We start from the raw sequence: 14,601 nt of genomic DNA, 5'->3' as shown, positions 1-14,601 counted from the left end.
GCACCCCTGCCTGCGCCTGCCTGCACCCCTGCCTGCACCCCTGCCTGCACCTGCCTGCACCCCTCTGCACCCCTGCCTGCACCCCTGCCTGCACATGTCTGTACTGCCTGTACCTGCTTGCACTGCCTGCACCTGTCTGTACCTGTCTGTACCTGCCTGCACTACCTGTACCTGCCTGTACTGTCTGCACCTGCCTGCACCCCTGCCTGCACATGTCTGTATTGCCTGTACCTGCCTGTGCTGTCTGTACCTGCCTGTACCTGTCTGTACTGTCTGTACTGTCGGTACTGCCTGTACCTGTCGGTACTGCCTGTACCTGCCTGTACTGCCTGTACCTGCCTGTACCTGTCTGTACTGTCTATATCTCTCTGTACCTGCCTGCACTGCCTGTACTGTCTGTACCTGCCTGTACTGTCTGTATCTGTCTGTACCTGTGTGTACCTGTCTGTACCTGTTTGTACCTGCCTGCGCCTGCCTGCACTGCCTGTACCTGACTGTACCTGCCTCTACCTGACTGAACCTGTCTGCACTCACCGTAGCTGCCTGTACCTGTGTGCACATATCTGTGCCTGCCTGCACTTGGCTGTACCTGCCTGCACTTGGCTATACTTGCCTGCCCTGCCTGCAGTGACACTTGTGCTGTCACCCGTGGTACCCGCACCGCCTGCCCTGCCCAGATGCCTCCTGTCCGCCCCCTGCCTGCACCTGCCTGCACCTGCCTGCACTACCCCGCTTGCTGTTCCTGTCCCACTGTCCCTGCTCCTGCCTACACCTGCCTGCACTGCCCCCTGTGCTGTTCCTGTCCCACTGTCCCTGCTCCTGCCTGCACCTGCCTGCACTGCCCCCCGTGCTGTTCCTGTCCCACTGTCCCTGCTCCTGCCTGCACCTACCTGCACTGCCCCCCGTGCTGTTCCTGTCCCACCGTCCCCCCCACCCCCTGTCCCCCTGTCCTGACTGGGCTCTTGCAGCGCCAGTCGTGGCTCTGGGCTGACGGGTCCCCGCGCCGTTACTGGGCCTGGGAAGGGGACGATGGCCCCGGGCCCGGCCCCCTGGGACAGCCCTGCGCGGCCCTGGAGGACTCGGCTGGTGAGGGGGGACCGGGGGGTCGGGGGGGTCTGGGAGGGTCGGGGGGTCCAGGGAGTCCTGGGGCGGGGGAGGGATGGGGACAACAACCCCGCGGGCCAGCCCTGGGCTGTGCTGGAGAACTCGGCTGATGGGGGGTCCAAAGGGGCAGGAGGGAGGTCGGGGGGGCTCAGGGAGGTGAGGGGAGTCCGGGGGGGGGTCCCAGCTCCCAGCACTGGCTGCGTTCCCCCCGCAGGGTTCATGGCCTGGGAGGGCGAGTCCTGCGTCGAGCGCAAACCTTTCGTCTGCAAATACGCGGCGTAGGGGGACGAGGAGGCTGCGCCCCGGGTGCGGCCTCCCGGCTCCGGGGGCTGCCCCCCGACCCTGCCCCCCAGACCCCAGACCCCTGCCCCACACCCCAATCCTGCCCCCAACCCCACGTCCTGCCCCCCCGGCCCCAGGACATGACCCCTGCACCCCAACCCTGCACCCCAACCCCATGTGCTGCCCCCTAACCCTGCCCCCCAACCTCAGATCCCTGCCCCACACCCCAACCCTGCACCCCAACCCCATGTCCTGCCCCCTAACCCCGCCCCCAACCTCAGATCCCTGCCCCACACCCTAATCCTGCACCCCAACCCCACCTGCTGCCCTCCAGCCCCCAGAACACAATCCCTGCATGCCCACACTGTCCCCTAACCCCACCTCCTGCCCCCCAAGCCCCGGATTCCTGCCCCACACCCGGATTCCTGCAGCCCAACCCCACATCCTGCTCCCCAAACCCCAGAACAACCCCCGCTCCCCAACACTGCACCCCCAACCCCACGTCCTGCCTTCCAACCCTGCGTCCTGCCCCCCACCACTGCATTCTGTCCCCCACCTCAACCCCTACACCCCAACCCCACATTCTGCCCCCCAACCCTCAGACTCCCGCCCTGCCCCCCGACCCCTCATCCTGCTCCCCCAAACCCCTGGACCCCAAACCCCTGTCCTGCACCCCAATTTCCAGACCCCGCAGCCCACTGCACCCCCACACCCCCCTGCATCCATCCCACCCTGCACCCCCAGACCCCCCACGCCCCCCCACGCCCCTCACGCCCCCCCGCAACTCCCGCCCCCCGCACTGCACCCCGACCCCACACCCCCTGCACGGCGCGCACCCCCACACTGCCCCACACCCCTCACACCCCCACCTCACTGCGCCCCCCTCCCCTCACGCACACCCCCGAGCCCCCCCCAGCCCCTCCCGACACGGGGACCCCCCAATAAAGCGGCCGAAGCACCCGTGACCCCCCGTCTCCCTCCGCCGTGTCTGTGCCCCCCGGGCGGGGGTGGCACCACCGGGGGACGGGGATCCCCGCGGGGTGGTGGGAGGGGGGGGCACAGCCGAGGGTGTCCCCAGGGCAGGGGGTGTCCCCAAGGGAAGGGGTGTCCTTGAGAGAAGGGGGGGTGCCCCCAAGACAACGCCCTGGGGGTCCCAGCCACCGCCCGTAGGGTCCCAGCCTGTCCCGGGGGTGTCCCCACGGGGTGTCAGCCACGCTCGGGGGGTCGCAGGCAGCCCCCGCCCCCTCTCCCTGTGTTCCTGTGTCCCCTCCATGTCCCCCCGTCCCGTGTCCCCCCTCCCGGCGCGGTTCGTGCCGGTCCCGCAGGGACGGGGTGGGGCGGGGGGAGAGGAGGGGCTGCAGCCCCCCGGGAACGACCCCGGCCTGGGGGCTCCCTGCGGTGCCGGGGGGCAGCAGGGGGTGCGGGGTGGCTCAGAGATTGGGTGCAGGGGGTGTATCCATGGGGTGTAACCGTGGGATGCCGGGGGTTTATCCATGGGGTGTATCCATGGGGTGCTGGGGACTGCAGCAGTGAGGTGCCGGGATGCATCCACGGGCTGAATCCATGAGGTGCTGGGAGTTTATCCAAGGGTTACTGGGTGCTGCATCCATGGGATGCCGAGGCTGCGTTCATGGGGTGCTGGGGGCTGCATCCATAGGGTGCCGGGGTGTATCCATGGGGTGCCGGGATGTGTCCATGGGGTGCCGGGGTGCATCCATGGGGTGCTGGGAGTTTATCCGTGCGATACCGGGGCCGTATCCCTGAGGTGCCGGGTGTCCCTTCCCCGCGGTTCCCGGTGTCCCTTCCCCGCGGTTCCCGGGGTGCTGAACACGGCGGTGCCGGGGGGCGGCACGGGGGGATGGAGCCCTGGAAGCCCCGGGCCATTGTGACACCGCGGCCACCGCGCCGGCGGCGCCGGTGCCGGAGCCACCGCCGTGCCACAGTGACCACGGTGCCGGTGCCACCACCGCACGCCGGCACCGCTGCTGCCACAGCGACCACCCTGGGCAGCTGGGCTCTGGCACCCACATCTCCTCCCGCGGGGGCCAGGCGGGGGGCCAGGCTGAGGAGGGGGCGCTTCCATCGGGACTCGCCATGTCCGACAACGGCTGGGTGGGCTCCTGGAGACCCCACCGCCCCCGAGGGCCCATCTCCGCCCAGTACCGCACCCCCGGCCCCAAGTACGGGCTACCCGGCAACGTCGGTCAGTGAGGGGCTCGGGGGGGTCCTCGGGGGGCCGGGGCGCTGCCCCGGGGCCGGGGGTCCCGCGTCCCACCGAGCCCCTGCGCGCCCCCAGGTTACAACCAGCACGACCCCACCCGGAGCCGCGCCCCCGCCTACAGCATAGGGGTTCGGCTGCCGGCGGAGCAGGAGAGCCGCTCCCCCGGGCCCCAGTACCTGGTGCGGCCCGGCCTCACCCACCGCGGCAGGGACGGCATCCCCGCACACACCATCTGCGGCCGCCCCCGCGCAGACACGGCCAGCAAGACCCCCGGGCCAGGTGAGCGGGGGCCGGGACACCCGCCGGGCCCGGGGACCCCCCGGCCGTGCCCACGGCTCACCCCCCCGTCCCCCCGCAGCGCATTATGCCCCGGAGCGGGCGGACAAGTGGGCCTATCCCAACGCACCCTCCTGCTTCCTGCGCTCCCGCCCCCGCGAGTTCAGAGCGCAGGAGACCCCAGGTAAGAGAGGGGAGCAGGGATGGGACCCCCAGCGGCCTCCCTGGGATGGGATGGGCTGGGCTCCACATCATCCCGTCTGGGCTGGAATCCCCATCATCCCCAGGCTGGGACTCCATAACCTCTGGCTGGGCTGGGCGGGGATCCCCATCGTCCCATCTGGGGTGGGATCCTCATCTCTCCCTTGGGTTGGGACCCCCATCATCTCTTCCTGGGCTGGCCTGGGAACCCTCATCATTCCCGGGCTGGGACCCTCATCATTCCTGGGCTGGGACCCCCATCCTGCCCAGGTTCGGACCCCAAGCTCCTCCTTGGGCCGGGACCCCCATCATCCTCTCTGGGGTGGGATGCCCATCATTCCCTCTGGGCTGGGACCCCCATCATCCTCTCTGGGGTGGGATGCCCATCATTCCCTCTGGGCTGGGACCCCCATCATCCCCCCTAAACTGTGACCTCCCTTGAGCTGCCCCCCCTCCCCCTGAGGCAGACTGGGCTCCCCATCATCCCTGTGTTGGGCTGAGCCTCCCCCCCCATTCCCGGGCTGAGCCCTCCCTCCCCACCCCCGGGGAGGAATCCCGTGCCCCCCTGAGCCCCGTGCCCCCCCAGGCCCGGCCACCTACCGCCTGCCCACCGTGCTGGGCCCCCGCCTGGTGGACAAGCCCTCGGCCCCCACCTGCTTCATCGTGGGGCGCGGCCCCGGCTCCTTCGGCAACCTGAACAGGGTGGGGGGGCCGGGGCGGGGCTGGGGGGAATGGGGGGAGGAGCCGAGGTGCCAAGGGGCTGTGGGCCCAGGGTGCCAAGGGGCTGTGGGTCCAGGGTGCCAAGGGGCTGTGGGCCCAGGGTGCCGTGGGCCCGGGGTTCTGGGCATCTGGGGAGTTGGGTGTCCAGGGTCAGGATGGATCAGGGGATCGGGGGTCTGGGGTGCTCAGGGCGCTGGGGGGCTGTGTGGGCTGGGCTACTGGAGAACCAGGGGATCAAGAGTGCAGAGGGCTTGGGGGGCTCAGGATGCCAAGGGCTTGGGGTGCAGGGGTCCGGGGGCTGAGGTACCAAGGGCGTGGAGTGCCAGGGAGCCAAGGGGCTGGGGTACCAAGGGTGTGAGATCCCAGGGGTCCGGAGGGCCGGGAATCTGGGATACCAAGGCTGTGGGGTGCTGGGGGTCCAGGGACATGGGGTACCAAGGGTATTGGGGGCTGGGGAGCTGCAATACCAAGGGTGTGAGGTGCTGCGGGTCCGGGGCTCTGGGGTGCCAAGGGTGTGTGGTGCCAGGGGTCCGGGGCTCACGTCCCTCCCCCCGTCCCCGCAGTCCCCCGGCCCCAGCCACTACGCCCCAGTGCGGAGCGACGTGTTCCTGCCCCGCTCCCCCCGCTGCACCATCGTGGGGCGCACGGAACCCCCCAAGGCCGCCGCCACCCCCGGCCCCAGCGACTACAGCCCCCCGCAGGTGAGCGGGCACAGGGACCCCGGCGGGGGGCGGTTCTGGGGGGCAGGGTTACCCACAGACCCCCGTCACCCTGCCCCTGTCCCCCCGCAGGTCCGGCGCCAAGGGGTGACCTTCGGGGTGAAGCACTCGGAATTCCGGGCCCCCGTGATGATGGACGCGATGGATTAGGGGCTATGGACGTGTGGGGGACAGAGCCCACCTGTGACAGACGGACAAACACGACCCTGCAGCAGCAGCACCCGCCGCGCTCCTTCTGTCCCGCTCCTTCTGTCCCGCACGGGGAGGTGCCAGGGGGTGCCGAGCCCCCCTAAAAGCCGCCCTTTCCTCATCCCGAGTCCTCCCCTCCTGGGGGAGACGCTGGCGAGGCCCTGGGACCCCAGAGCCCCACGGCCCCCTCGGCGGGGCGGGATGTGCCAGGGGCGGGGGATGTGCTGCCCACACGGGTACCCGCCCTCTCCCTGCTCCAGCCTCTCCCTTCCCTATCCCAATCCCACCCCATGCCCTCCCCTTCCCAACCCGATCCCCATCACCTCTCCACCCCCATTCCCATCCCCATCTGACCCCATCCTCCTCCCATTCCCATCCCCATCTGATCCCATCCTCCTCCCATTCCCATCCCCATCTGACCCCATCCTCCTCCCATTCCCATCCCCATCTGACCCCATCCTCCTCCCATTCCCATCCCCATCTGATCCCATCCTCCTCCCATTCCCATCCCCATCTGACCCCATCCTCCTCCCATCCCCATCTTATCCCATTCCCATTCCGTTGGGATCCCATGGAATCCCATTCCACCCAGGGCCTCGGGGCATGGGGGGCTCTGGGAGGGAGGGGACACTCATTAGCGCAGCGCCGTGGGGACTCCCCCCCTTCTCGTTCTGTGGGGTCTGTGGGAGCTGTTGGGGGTCCCTGGCAGGTCGTGCCCCAGCAGAGCCCTCGGGCATCGCCCGTCACTGCCCACGGGGAATGAGGGAGCCGGGGGCCCCACCCGCATCACCCCCCGTGTGACCCCCCCGTGTGACCCCCCGCGGCCTCTCCCGTGCCCCACTCGCTGCCCCGGGATCAGAGTCCACCGCCGGAGCCGCGTCGTCGCCCGCGGGCACCGGGCACGGGGCCAGGCCTGGCACGGGCAGGTCCCGGCAGCGCCGGAGGGAGGTGCGGCCGTGCGGGAAGCGGGTGCGGCCCTGGGGGGACCGCGGTGAGGCCGTGGGGTGCCGGGGTGCGGCCCTGGGGGTGCCGGGGTGCGGCCGTGCGGGATCGGGGTGCAACTGTGTGGACGCGGGGTGCGGTCGGGGAGGGCTCGGCGTGCGGCCGCGCGGGGCCGGGAGCCGTCGGTGCCAAATCGGGGGGTCACCGGTGCCATATCCTGGTGCCAGCCGTCCCAAATCGGAGCGCCAGCCGTCCCAAATCGGAGTGCCAGCCGTCCCAAATCGGAGTGCCAGCCGTCCCAAATCGGAGTGCCGGCCGTCCCAAATCGGAGCGCCAGCCGTCCCAAATCGGAGTGCCAGCCGTCCCAAGTCGGGGTGCCAGCTCAGCGGGACCGGGATGGACCCCCCGAGCCCCCTCCCGACCCTGATCCGCAAGAAGCGGGACGGGGAGCGCCTGGAGGACGCGGAGATCCGGAGCTTCGTGCGCGGCGTCACCGAGGGCACTGCCCAGCAGGGCCAGATCGGTGCGTGCGGGCTGGGGGGGCACCCCGGGGGCGGGGGGGCAGCGGGGGGGGTCGTGGGGGTGGGACACGGTGGGGAGCCTGGACAGAGCCGGGGGGACATTGCTGGGGGGTCCCGGCAGGGGGGGAAGGGGGCTGGGACACCAAGGGAAGCCCCGGGATGTGACAGGGGGTCACGGGGAGGGGACGCGGCTGGGAACCACCCTGGGGGGGTGAGAGGGGGACCCCGGGGTATGGGGGGGTCAAGGCCAGGGGACACCGCTGGGGACCCCCTGGTGGGAGCCGAGGGGGACCCTGGGAGGTGACGGGGTGTCATGGCCAAGGGGCATCAGCTGGGGGGGTCCCCTGGGGGACGAGAGGGGGACACTGGGTTGGGGTATCAGAGCCAGAGGTCCCAAGGAAGGGAGCAGGGAGCGACCCCCACCCCTGGCCGTGCCTCCCGGGTGCTGATGGCGTCTGGCTGCAGGGCATGGGGCAGGATGGGGGTCCTGGGCGGGGTGGGGGTCCCGGGGAGGGCAGTGGGGGTGACCCCCGGCAGTGCCCCCCAGGTGCCATGCTGATGGCCATCCGGCTGCGGGGCATGGACGCGGGAGAGACGCTGGCCCTGACCCGGGCCATGGCCACCTCGGGCCGGGCGCTGGCCTGGCCGCCCGCCTGGCACGGGCTGGTGGTGGACAAGCACTCGACGGGGGGCGTGGGGGACAAGGTCAGCCTGGCCCTGGCCCCAGCGCTGGCTGCTTGCGGCTGCAAGGTGAGGGGCACCCCGGGGGCGGGCGGGGGGTCCCCGAGTCCCGGCACCCACCTGTGCCCGCCCACAGGTGCCCATGATCAGCGGGCGCGGGCTGGGCCACACCGGGGGCACCCTGGACAAGCTGGAGGCCATTCCCGGCTTCCGAGTCTCCCTGAGCCCCGAGGAGGTGAGGGGGGAGGGACCGGGGAGGGGACACGGGCACGCGGGCACACGGGCACCCCACTCCCGCAGGCACTGGGCTTGGGGGCTCTGGGGGGCTCCGGTGGGCTGTGGGGTGCTGATGGGGTGTGAGGTGCCAACAGGGCACCCATGGGGTCCAGAGGGTGGGGGGGTGCCACTGGGGTGTTGATGGAGTGCAGGTGCCAATGGGTTTTGGGTACCTATGGGGTGCCCATGGGGTGCTGGTGGGTTGCGGGAGCCTATGGGGTCCCAGTGGGGTACTGATAGAGTGCCAATGGGTTGTGCGTGCCAGTGGGGTCCCCGCGGGGTGCTGATGGGGTGCAGGAAAGCTTGGGGTGCTCTTGCAGGCGTCAGTGCAGTGCTGATGGGTTGCCCACGGGTTGTGGGTGCCAGTGGGGTGCCCATGGGTTGTGTGGGAGCCTACGGGGTACTTACAGGGTGCCAGTGGGGTGGAAATGGGATGTGGGGTGCCCATGGGGTGCTAAAGGGGTCCAAAGGGCAGAGGTGGGTGCTGATGGGGTGCCTATGGGTTGTGGGTGCCAATGGGGTGCCAGTGGGGTGTGGGTGCAAACGGGATGTTGATTGGATGCCAGTGGGATGCTGATGGGGCCCCAATGAGATTCCAGCGGGGCGTTGATGGGGTGTGGGTGCCAATGGAATATGGGTGCCAGCGGGGTACCAACGGGGCACGGCTGCCCCGCAGATGTGCAGTGCCCTGGAGCGGGTGGGCTGCTGCATCGTGGGGCAGAGCGAGGAGCTGGCACCGGCTGACCGGGTGCTCTACGGGCTGCGGGACGTCACGGCCACCGTGGACAGCGTGCCCCTCATCACCGGTACGGGGCACGGGGGGCACGGGGGGCACGGGGACGGGCACGGCCAGGGAGGGGGCTCGGGCGGTGACCCCCCGCCGGCACAGCCTCCATCCTCAGCAAGAAGGCGGCGGAGCAGCTCTCGGCGCTGGTGCTCGATGTGAAGTTCGGGGGGGCCGCCCTGTACCCCACCCAGGACAGCGCGCGGGAGCTGGCCCGGAGCCTGGTGAGACCCCCTCCTGAGCCCCCCGGAGTCTCCTGAGCCCCCGGACCCCTGCCCTGGGGTTCGGGGCGCTTGGCTGGGGCACCTCTGCCCTGCCTGCTCTGCCCACTGTCCCTACCAGCTGTGCCCTCCCACTCTCTCTGTTCCTGCCCACTCTCCTGCCCACCCTCCCTGTTGTCCCTGTCCGCCCTTATCCCTGCCTGCTGCCCCTGCCTGCTCTCCCTGTCCGTATCCCTGCCCACTGTCCCTGTCCCTTGTCACTGCCCCTCCCTACCCGCTCACCCTGCCCTCTATCCCTCTCCCGTCCCTGCCCGTCCCTGTCCATGTCCGCTATCCCTGTCCCTGCCTGTCCCCCGTCCCTGCCCGTCCCTGTCCCTTCCTGCCATCCCTGTTCCTTCTCACTGTCCCAATCCCTGCTTGCTCTCCTGCCCACTCTCCCTGCTCGCTGTCCCTGTCCCTGTCTGTTCTTCCTGTCCCTTTCCCCGTCCCTTTCCCTGTCCCCGTCCCTTCCGGCTCTCCCTGCCCGTGTCCCTGTCGCTGTCCGTGCCCAGGTGGAGGTGGGCACACAGCTGGGGATCCGCACGGTGGGCGTGCTGTCCCGCATGGATCAGCCCCTGGGCAGGGCCGTGGGGAACGCGCTGGAGGTGCTGGAGGCGCTGGAATGTCTGGACGGGGGCGGCCCCCCCGACCTGCGGCAGCTGGTCACGGGCCTGGGTCAGCGGGGGGACAGGGAGGGGACACGGGACGGGGTGAGGGGGACACGGGGGGACGTGGCCCAAGGGCGGCCCCCGCGGGTCCCGTTCCAGTCCTGACCCCTCCCGCCCCGGGGTCCCCCCTCACACCCGGCCTTTACCCCCCCATCCCCAGGGTCCCACTCACCCCAGCCCTGAATCCCCCTATCCTCATCTCCAACCCTGCACCCCCAGATTTGGGGTGCCACTGCACCTCCCCGGCCCCGGGGTCGCCCTGAACCCCCCTACCCCACGGTCCCACTCACCCCCAGCCCTGAACCCCCTCAACCTTGGGTCCCCCGAACCCCCCCAGCCTCAGGGTCTCCCCCCCTCCGTCTGTCCCCTCTAAGCCCCTCCCGGGGTCCTGACCCCCCTCCCCTTCCCCCCCTGACCTGTCTCCCTGTCCCAGGGGGTTGGGGGGTCCCTGGGGGGTCCCCGCGGTGTGAGGGGGGTCCCAGCCCGTGCCGGTTTTGGGGTGCAGGCGGGGTGCTGCTGTGGCAGTGCGGGAAGGCGGCGGGGGCCGCGCAGGGCCGGGAGCTCCTGGGGCGGGCGCTGGACGATGGCTCAGCCCGGAGCGCCTTCGAGGCCATGCTGGGGGCGCAGGGGGTGCCCCCCGACACCGCCCAGCGCCTCTGCAGCGGGACCCCCGCCCAGCGCCGCCGGCTCCTGGGAACGGCCAAGGTCTGCGAGGAGCTGCCCGCGCTGCAGGAAGGTGAGGGGGACCCCCCCCCGAGAGTCCAGAGCCCCCGTGCCCCCCCTCCGTTCCCATCCCCTCCTGCCCCGCCCCACCTCTGCCCCCCCCCGGGATCCTCAGGGCTTCCCTGGATTATTCCCCCCAAACGCCGGAGGTTCTCGCCTGCACCCCTCTGCCCCCACCCCCTGTGTTTGGGGGTCCCCAAACCCCTCTGCCCCACACCCTGCACCTCTGGGTGTCCCTGCGGCTCCATCCCCCCGACCCCGAGTCCCCACCTGTGCCCCCCACCTGCACCCCCTGCCCCAAATCCCCCAGTCCTTGGGCTCTCCCAACCCCCCCGTCCCTACCCCCCCAGGCTGGGGGCTCCCCCCCGTGCCTCTGACCCTCCCTAACCCCCCCAGGCTGGGGGCTCCCCCCCGTGCTTCTGACCCTCCCTGACCCCCCCAGGCTGGGGGCTCCCCCCCGTGCCTCTGACCCTCCCTGAACCCCCCAGGCTGGGGGCTCCCCCTCCAGCCCCCCACATCCCTGACCCCTCCCGTTCTTCTCCCAGGTTGGGGGCTCCCCCCTATGTCTCCCATGTCTTAACCCCCCCAGATTGGGGGTCCCCCCCCCATGTCCCTGCCCTGCCCACGCAGGGGGTTCCCCCCCTGTGCACCCCATGTCCCTGACGCCCCCAAGCTGGGGGCTCCCCACTCGTGCCATCCTGACCCCCCCCCCGTCCCCCAAGCTGGGGGTTCCCCCTCGTCTCCCTGACCCCCCTGACCCCCCTGGTCTGCCCTGTCCCCCCATACGTCTCTGAGCCCCCCACTGACCCCCGTGCCCCCCAGGCTGGGTGCAGGAGGTGCGGGCGCTGCCCCTGGCCCAGGTCCTGCACGGGCTGGGCGCGGGGCGGGCGCGGGCCGGGGACCCCGTGGACCCCCTCGTGGGCGCCGAGCTGCTGGTGGGAGCGGGGCAGCACCTGCGGGCAGGTAAGGGGGCTGGGGGGGGCTCAGGGACCCCCAAACCCCTGATCACTCCCTGGTGTGTCCCCCAGGCGAGCCGTGGCTGCGGGTGCACCACGAGGGGGTAGGGAGGGTCCGGGGAGGGGGGGCACGTGGGGGGCTCTCTGACCCCCCACAACTCCCCCACGTCCCCCCCTCCCCAGGCGCCCCGTGGCTGCGAGTGCACCCCGAGAGTGTGGGTGGGGGTCTATGTGCGGGTCTGTGGGGGGCTCCCAGACCCCCATAACCCCCCCATGTCCCCCCCGTGCAGGCGAGCCGTGGCTGCGGGTGCACCACGAGGGGACCCTCGGCGCGGGGGGGCGGCGGGCGCTGCAGGGCGCGCTGTGCCTCGGCCCGGAGCCCCCCCGGGACCCGCCGCCGCTGGTGGCCGAGACCGTCGTGCCCGAGGGGGCCGCCCCGGCCCCCCAATAGGGCCCATTTGGGGGGGGTGTCGGGATTTCCTCCCCCCTCCCCCATCCCCCCCCGGCCCCCCAATAGGGCCCATTTTGGGGGGGGGGGGGGTCGGGATTTCCTCCCCCCTCCCCCATCCCCCCCGGCCCCCCAACAGGACCCATTTTGGGGGGGGGGGTGTCGGGATTTCCTCCCCCCCCCCCGGCCCCCCAATAGGGCCCATTTTGGGGGGGGGGGTCGGGATTTCCTCCCCCATCCCCTCAATAGGGCCCATTTTGGGGGGGGGTCGGGATTTCCTCCCCCATCCCCCCAATAGGGCCCATTTTGGGGGGGTGTCGGGATTTCCTCCCCCATCCCCCCAGTAGGGCCCATTTTGGGGGGGGGGTCGGGATTTCCTCCCCCATCCCCCCAATAGGGCCCATTTTGGGGGGGGGGGGTCGGGATTTCCTCCCCCTCCCCCCCCCCGGCCCCCAATAGGGCCCATTTTGGGGGGGGTCGGGATTTCCTCCCCCATCCCCCCCGGCCCCCCAATAGGGCCCATTTTGGGGGGGGGGGGTGTCGGGATTTCCTCCCCCTTCCCCCCCGGGGGTCCCGCGCGGGGCGGTGGCGCCACCTGCTGGTGGAGGCGAGGCCTGCAGGGCGCGAGGCCACGCCCCTCCCTCTTCGGCCACGCCCCTCCCTCTTCGGCCACGCCCCTCCCTCTTCGGCCACGCCCCCTACCGCCGAGGCCACGCCTCCTCCCAAAAAAGCCCCGCCTCTCCCGCTCGAGCCATGCCCCCGCCCGGCTCCTCTCTCCCAGGCCACGCCCACTTCGGTCCGATCACGCCTTCTTTCGATCAGGCCACGCCCCTTTCGGTCCAGGCCCCGCCCCCGCCCCGCCCTCCCCGCCGCCAGTTCCGGTTCCGGCGGCGCCGGCGCGGCCGCAGCGGGAGGAGAGTCCGGGAGCGGGGCGGGGGTCGGAGAGAGAAGGTCAGCGGGGGTGGGGGAGCGGGGCTGAAGGTACCCGGGGGCGGGGGGCAGCGAAAGGGACGGGGCTGAGGGGTCAGAGGGGTCCTGGGGGTCACGGAGAGCAGCGGGAGGAGCGGGATGAGGGGTCACGGGGCGTCTGCGGCGCTGGGCTGGCGGTCGGGGGTCGGCAGAAGAGGGAGGTGCAGGGTGGGGCAGGAGGAGCAGCGGGACACAGGGCGGGGGTCAGAGGATGGGTGGGGGCTGAGATGGGGGGTCAGGGCAGCAGGAGAGGGTCGAGGGGTACCTGGGGGTCAGGGGGCAGCAGCAGGAAGGAAGGGTCAAGGGGGTCCTGGGGGTCCGGGCTGGGGGGAGGAGCGGCATGAGGGGTCAGGGGCTGTTTGGGGGTCAGGGCTGGGCGGTCAGAGGGTCCCTGGAGGTCAAGGTTGGGAGGTCAAAGGGGCAGGAGGAGGAGTGGGCTGAGGAACCGGGGAGGGGCGGGACGGGGGTCCAAGAGCAGCAGCAAACAGGGGTGGGGGCTGAGGGTGGGTGCGGCGGTGCTGGGGGGTCCAAGACCACCTGGGGGCGGGGGTGGCTTTACCTCGCACCCCTCTGACCCTCCCGTGCCCCTCCCCACAGCCCGCACCGCCTCCGCCGCGATGCTGCGAGCCCTGCGCCCCTGCCACCCCCTGTGCCACCCCCTGTGCCAGCGCCTGTGCCAGCCCCTGTGCCACCCCCTGTGCCAGCCCCTGTGTCACCCGCTGTGCCACCGCCCCCCATGGCAGCCCCGGAGCGCCGGCCCCGCTGCCCCGGAGCGCCCCGAGCCCCCTGGGCTGCCGCTGTGGCAGCGTGCGGCGGTGGCGGGGGCGGTGGCGGGGCTGGCGGGGGCGGGCTGGCTGTACCTGCGGCGGGAGAAGGAGCGGCGGCTGCGGCAGCGGCGGCTCCGGGACCTGCGGGCGCTGGCGCTGGGCCAGGGCGACTTCCAGCTGCAGGACACGTCCGGAGCGCCCCGCTCCCGCGCCGACCTGCTGGGCCGCTGGGTGCTGCTGTACTTCGGCTTCACGCACTGCCCGGACGTGTGCCCCGAGGAGCTGGAGAAGCTGTGCCGGGCCGTGGAGCTGCTGGAGGCCGTGCCGGGGCTGCCGCCGGTGCAGCCGCTGTTCATCACGGTGGACCCGGCGCGGGACGACGCGGCGGCGCTGGGGCGGTACCTGCGCGACTTCCACCCGCGCCTGCAGGGCCTCACCGGCACCGAGGAGCAGGTCCGGGCGGCCGCCGGCGCCTTCCGCGTGTACGTGAGCGCCGGGCCCCCCGACCCCGACGGGGACTACGTGGTGGACCACTCGGTGCTCACCTTCCTGCTGGGCCCCGACGGGCTGGTCCGGGACTGCTACGGCCGCTCCCGCACGGCCGAGGAGCTGGCAAGGAGCGTCAGGGGGCACATGGAGAGCTACGAGCCGCTGCCCCCCGGGTGAACGGGAATAAAGGGCGGGGGGAACCCCCGGAATGGGCCTGGTGTGGTTTGGGGGGAGAGAAGGGGGAGAGGGAGGGTGGTGACACCCGGGGGTGTCGTGGGGAGGGACCTCCGACAGAGCCCAGTGACCTCCGGGGGTGTCACCTGGGAACTGAGGGACCCCCAGCAGAGCCCAAGTGTGTCCAGTGGGGGTGGGAGGGACCCCCTGACAGAGCCCAGTGACCCCAAG

At 71.7% G+C, this 14,601-nt stretch overlaps 3 protein-coding genes across 4 annotated transcripts; all 3 read left to right on the top strand.

The window, feature by feature from the left end:
- Positions 1–3,320: 3,320 nt before the first annotated feature.
- Positions 3,321–5,737, top strand: ODF3B (outer dense fiber of sperm tails 3B). Its single transcript, XM_051773744.1, has 6 exons — positions 3,321–3,589; positions 3,683–3,886; positions 3,966–4,067; positions 4,671–4,786; positions 5,368–5,505; positions 5,596–5,737. Exons 1-6 carry the CDS (start codon positions 3,481–3,483, stop codon positions 5,671–5,673), a joined length of 747 nt encoding a protein of 248 aa, XP_051629704.1. The 5' UTR covers positions 3,321–3,480; the 3' UTR covers positions 5,674–5,737.
- A 1,023-nt stretch (positions 5,738–6,760) lies between these two features.
- Positions 6,761–12,562, top strand: TYMP (thymidine phosphorylase). 2 transcript variants are annotated; one of them, XM_051773718.1, is made up of 10 exons: positions 6,761–7,177; positions 7,723–7,925; positions 7,993–8,091; positions 8,809–8,938; positions 9,022–9,140; positions 9,689–9,851; positions 10,350–10,580; positions 11,390–11,530; positions 11,814–12,010; positions 12,466–12,562. In XM_051773718.1, exons 1-9 carry the CDS (start codon positions 7,051–7,053, stop codon positions 11,972–11,974), a joined length of 1,374 nt encoding a protein of 457 aa, XP_051629678.1. In that variant the 5' UTR covers positions 6,761–7,050; the 3' UTR covers positions 11,975–12,010; positions 12,466–12,562. The 2 variants fall into 2 exon arrangements, with proteins under 2 accessions (XP_051629678.1, XP_051629677.1); XM_051773717.1 differs by lacking the exon at positions 12,466–12,562 and having other exon boundaries at positions 11,814–12,058.
- A 995-nt stretch (positions 12,563–13,557) lies between these two features.
- On the top strand, positions 13,558–14,401 carry LOC127463836 (protein SCO2 homolog, mitochondrial). Its single transcript, XM_051773752.1, has one exon. The coding sequence runs from the start codon at positions 13,558–13,560 to the stop codon at positions 14,371–14,373; it is 816 nt and encodes a 271-aa protein (XP_051629712.1). The 3' UTR covers positions 14,374–14,401.
- Positions 14,402–14,601: the final 200 nt, after the last annotated feature.

This window comes from Manacus candei, unplaced genomic scaffold, assembly GCF_025592945.1.
Source record: "Manacus candei isolate 608988 ecotype Guabito, Panama unplaced genomic scaffold, ASM2559294v1 h1tg000174l, whole genome shotgun sequence".
NCBI lineage: Eukaryota > Metazoa > Chordata > Aves > Passeriformes > Pipridae > Manacus > Manacus candei.
Note: the sequence above shows the minus strand (reverse complement) of the source record. Positions and strands in the feature narration are given on the sequence as shown.

What these genes read in the sequence shown, in the direction of transcription:
- ODF3B (XM_051773744.1), top strand. Translation starts at nt 3,481, where the DNA reads ATGTCCGACAACGGCTGGGTGGGCTCCTGGAGACCCCACCGCCCCCGA. An exon ending in CAGCAAGACCCCCGGGCCAG is followed by an intron (nt 3,887 to 3,965) that starts GTGAGCGGGGGC and finishes GTCCCCCCGCAG; the next exon opens with CGCATTATGCCCCGGAGCGG. An exon ending in CCTTCGGCAACCTGAACAGG is followed by an intron (nt 4,787 to 5,367) that starts GTGGGGGGGCCG and finishes CCGTCCCCGCAG; the next exon opens with TCCCCCGGCCCCAGCCACTA.
- TYMP (XM_051773718.1), top strand. Translation starts at nt 7,051, where the DNA reads ATGGACCCCCCGAGCCCCCTCCCGACCCTGATCCGCAAGAAGCGGGAC. An exon ending in GGGAGCTGGCCCGGAGCCTG is followed by an intron (nt 9,141 to 9,688) that starts GTGAGACCCCCT and finishes GTCCGTGCCCAG; the next exon opens with GTGGAGGTGGGCACACAGCT. An exon ending in GCTGCCCGCGCTGCAGGAAG is followed by an intron (nt 10,581 to 11,389) that starts GTGAGGGGGACC and finishes CGTGCCCCCCAG; the next exon opens with GCTGGGTGCAGGAGGTGCGG.
- LOC127463836 (XM_051773752.1), top strand. Translation starts at nt 13,558, where the DNA reads ATGCTGCGAGCCCTGCGCCCCTGCCACCCCCTGTGCCACCCCCTGTGC.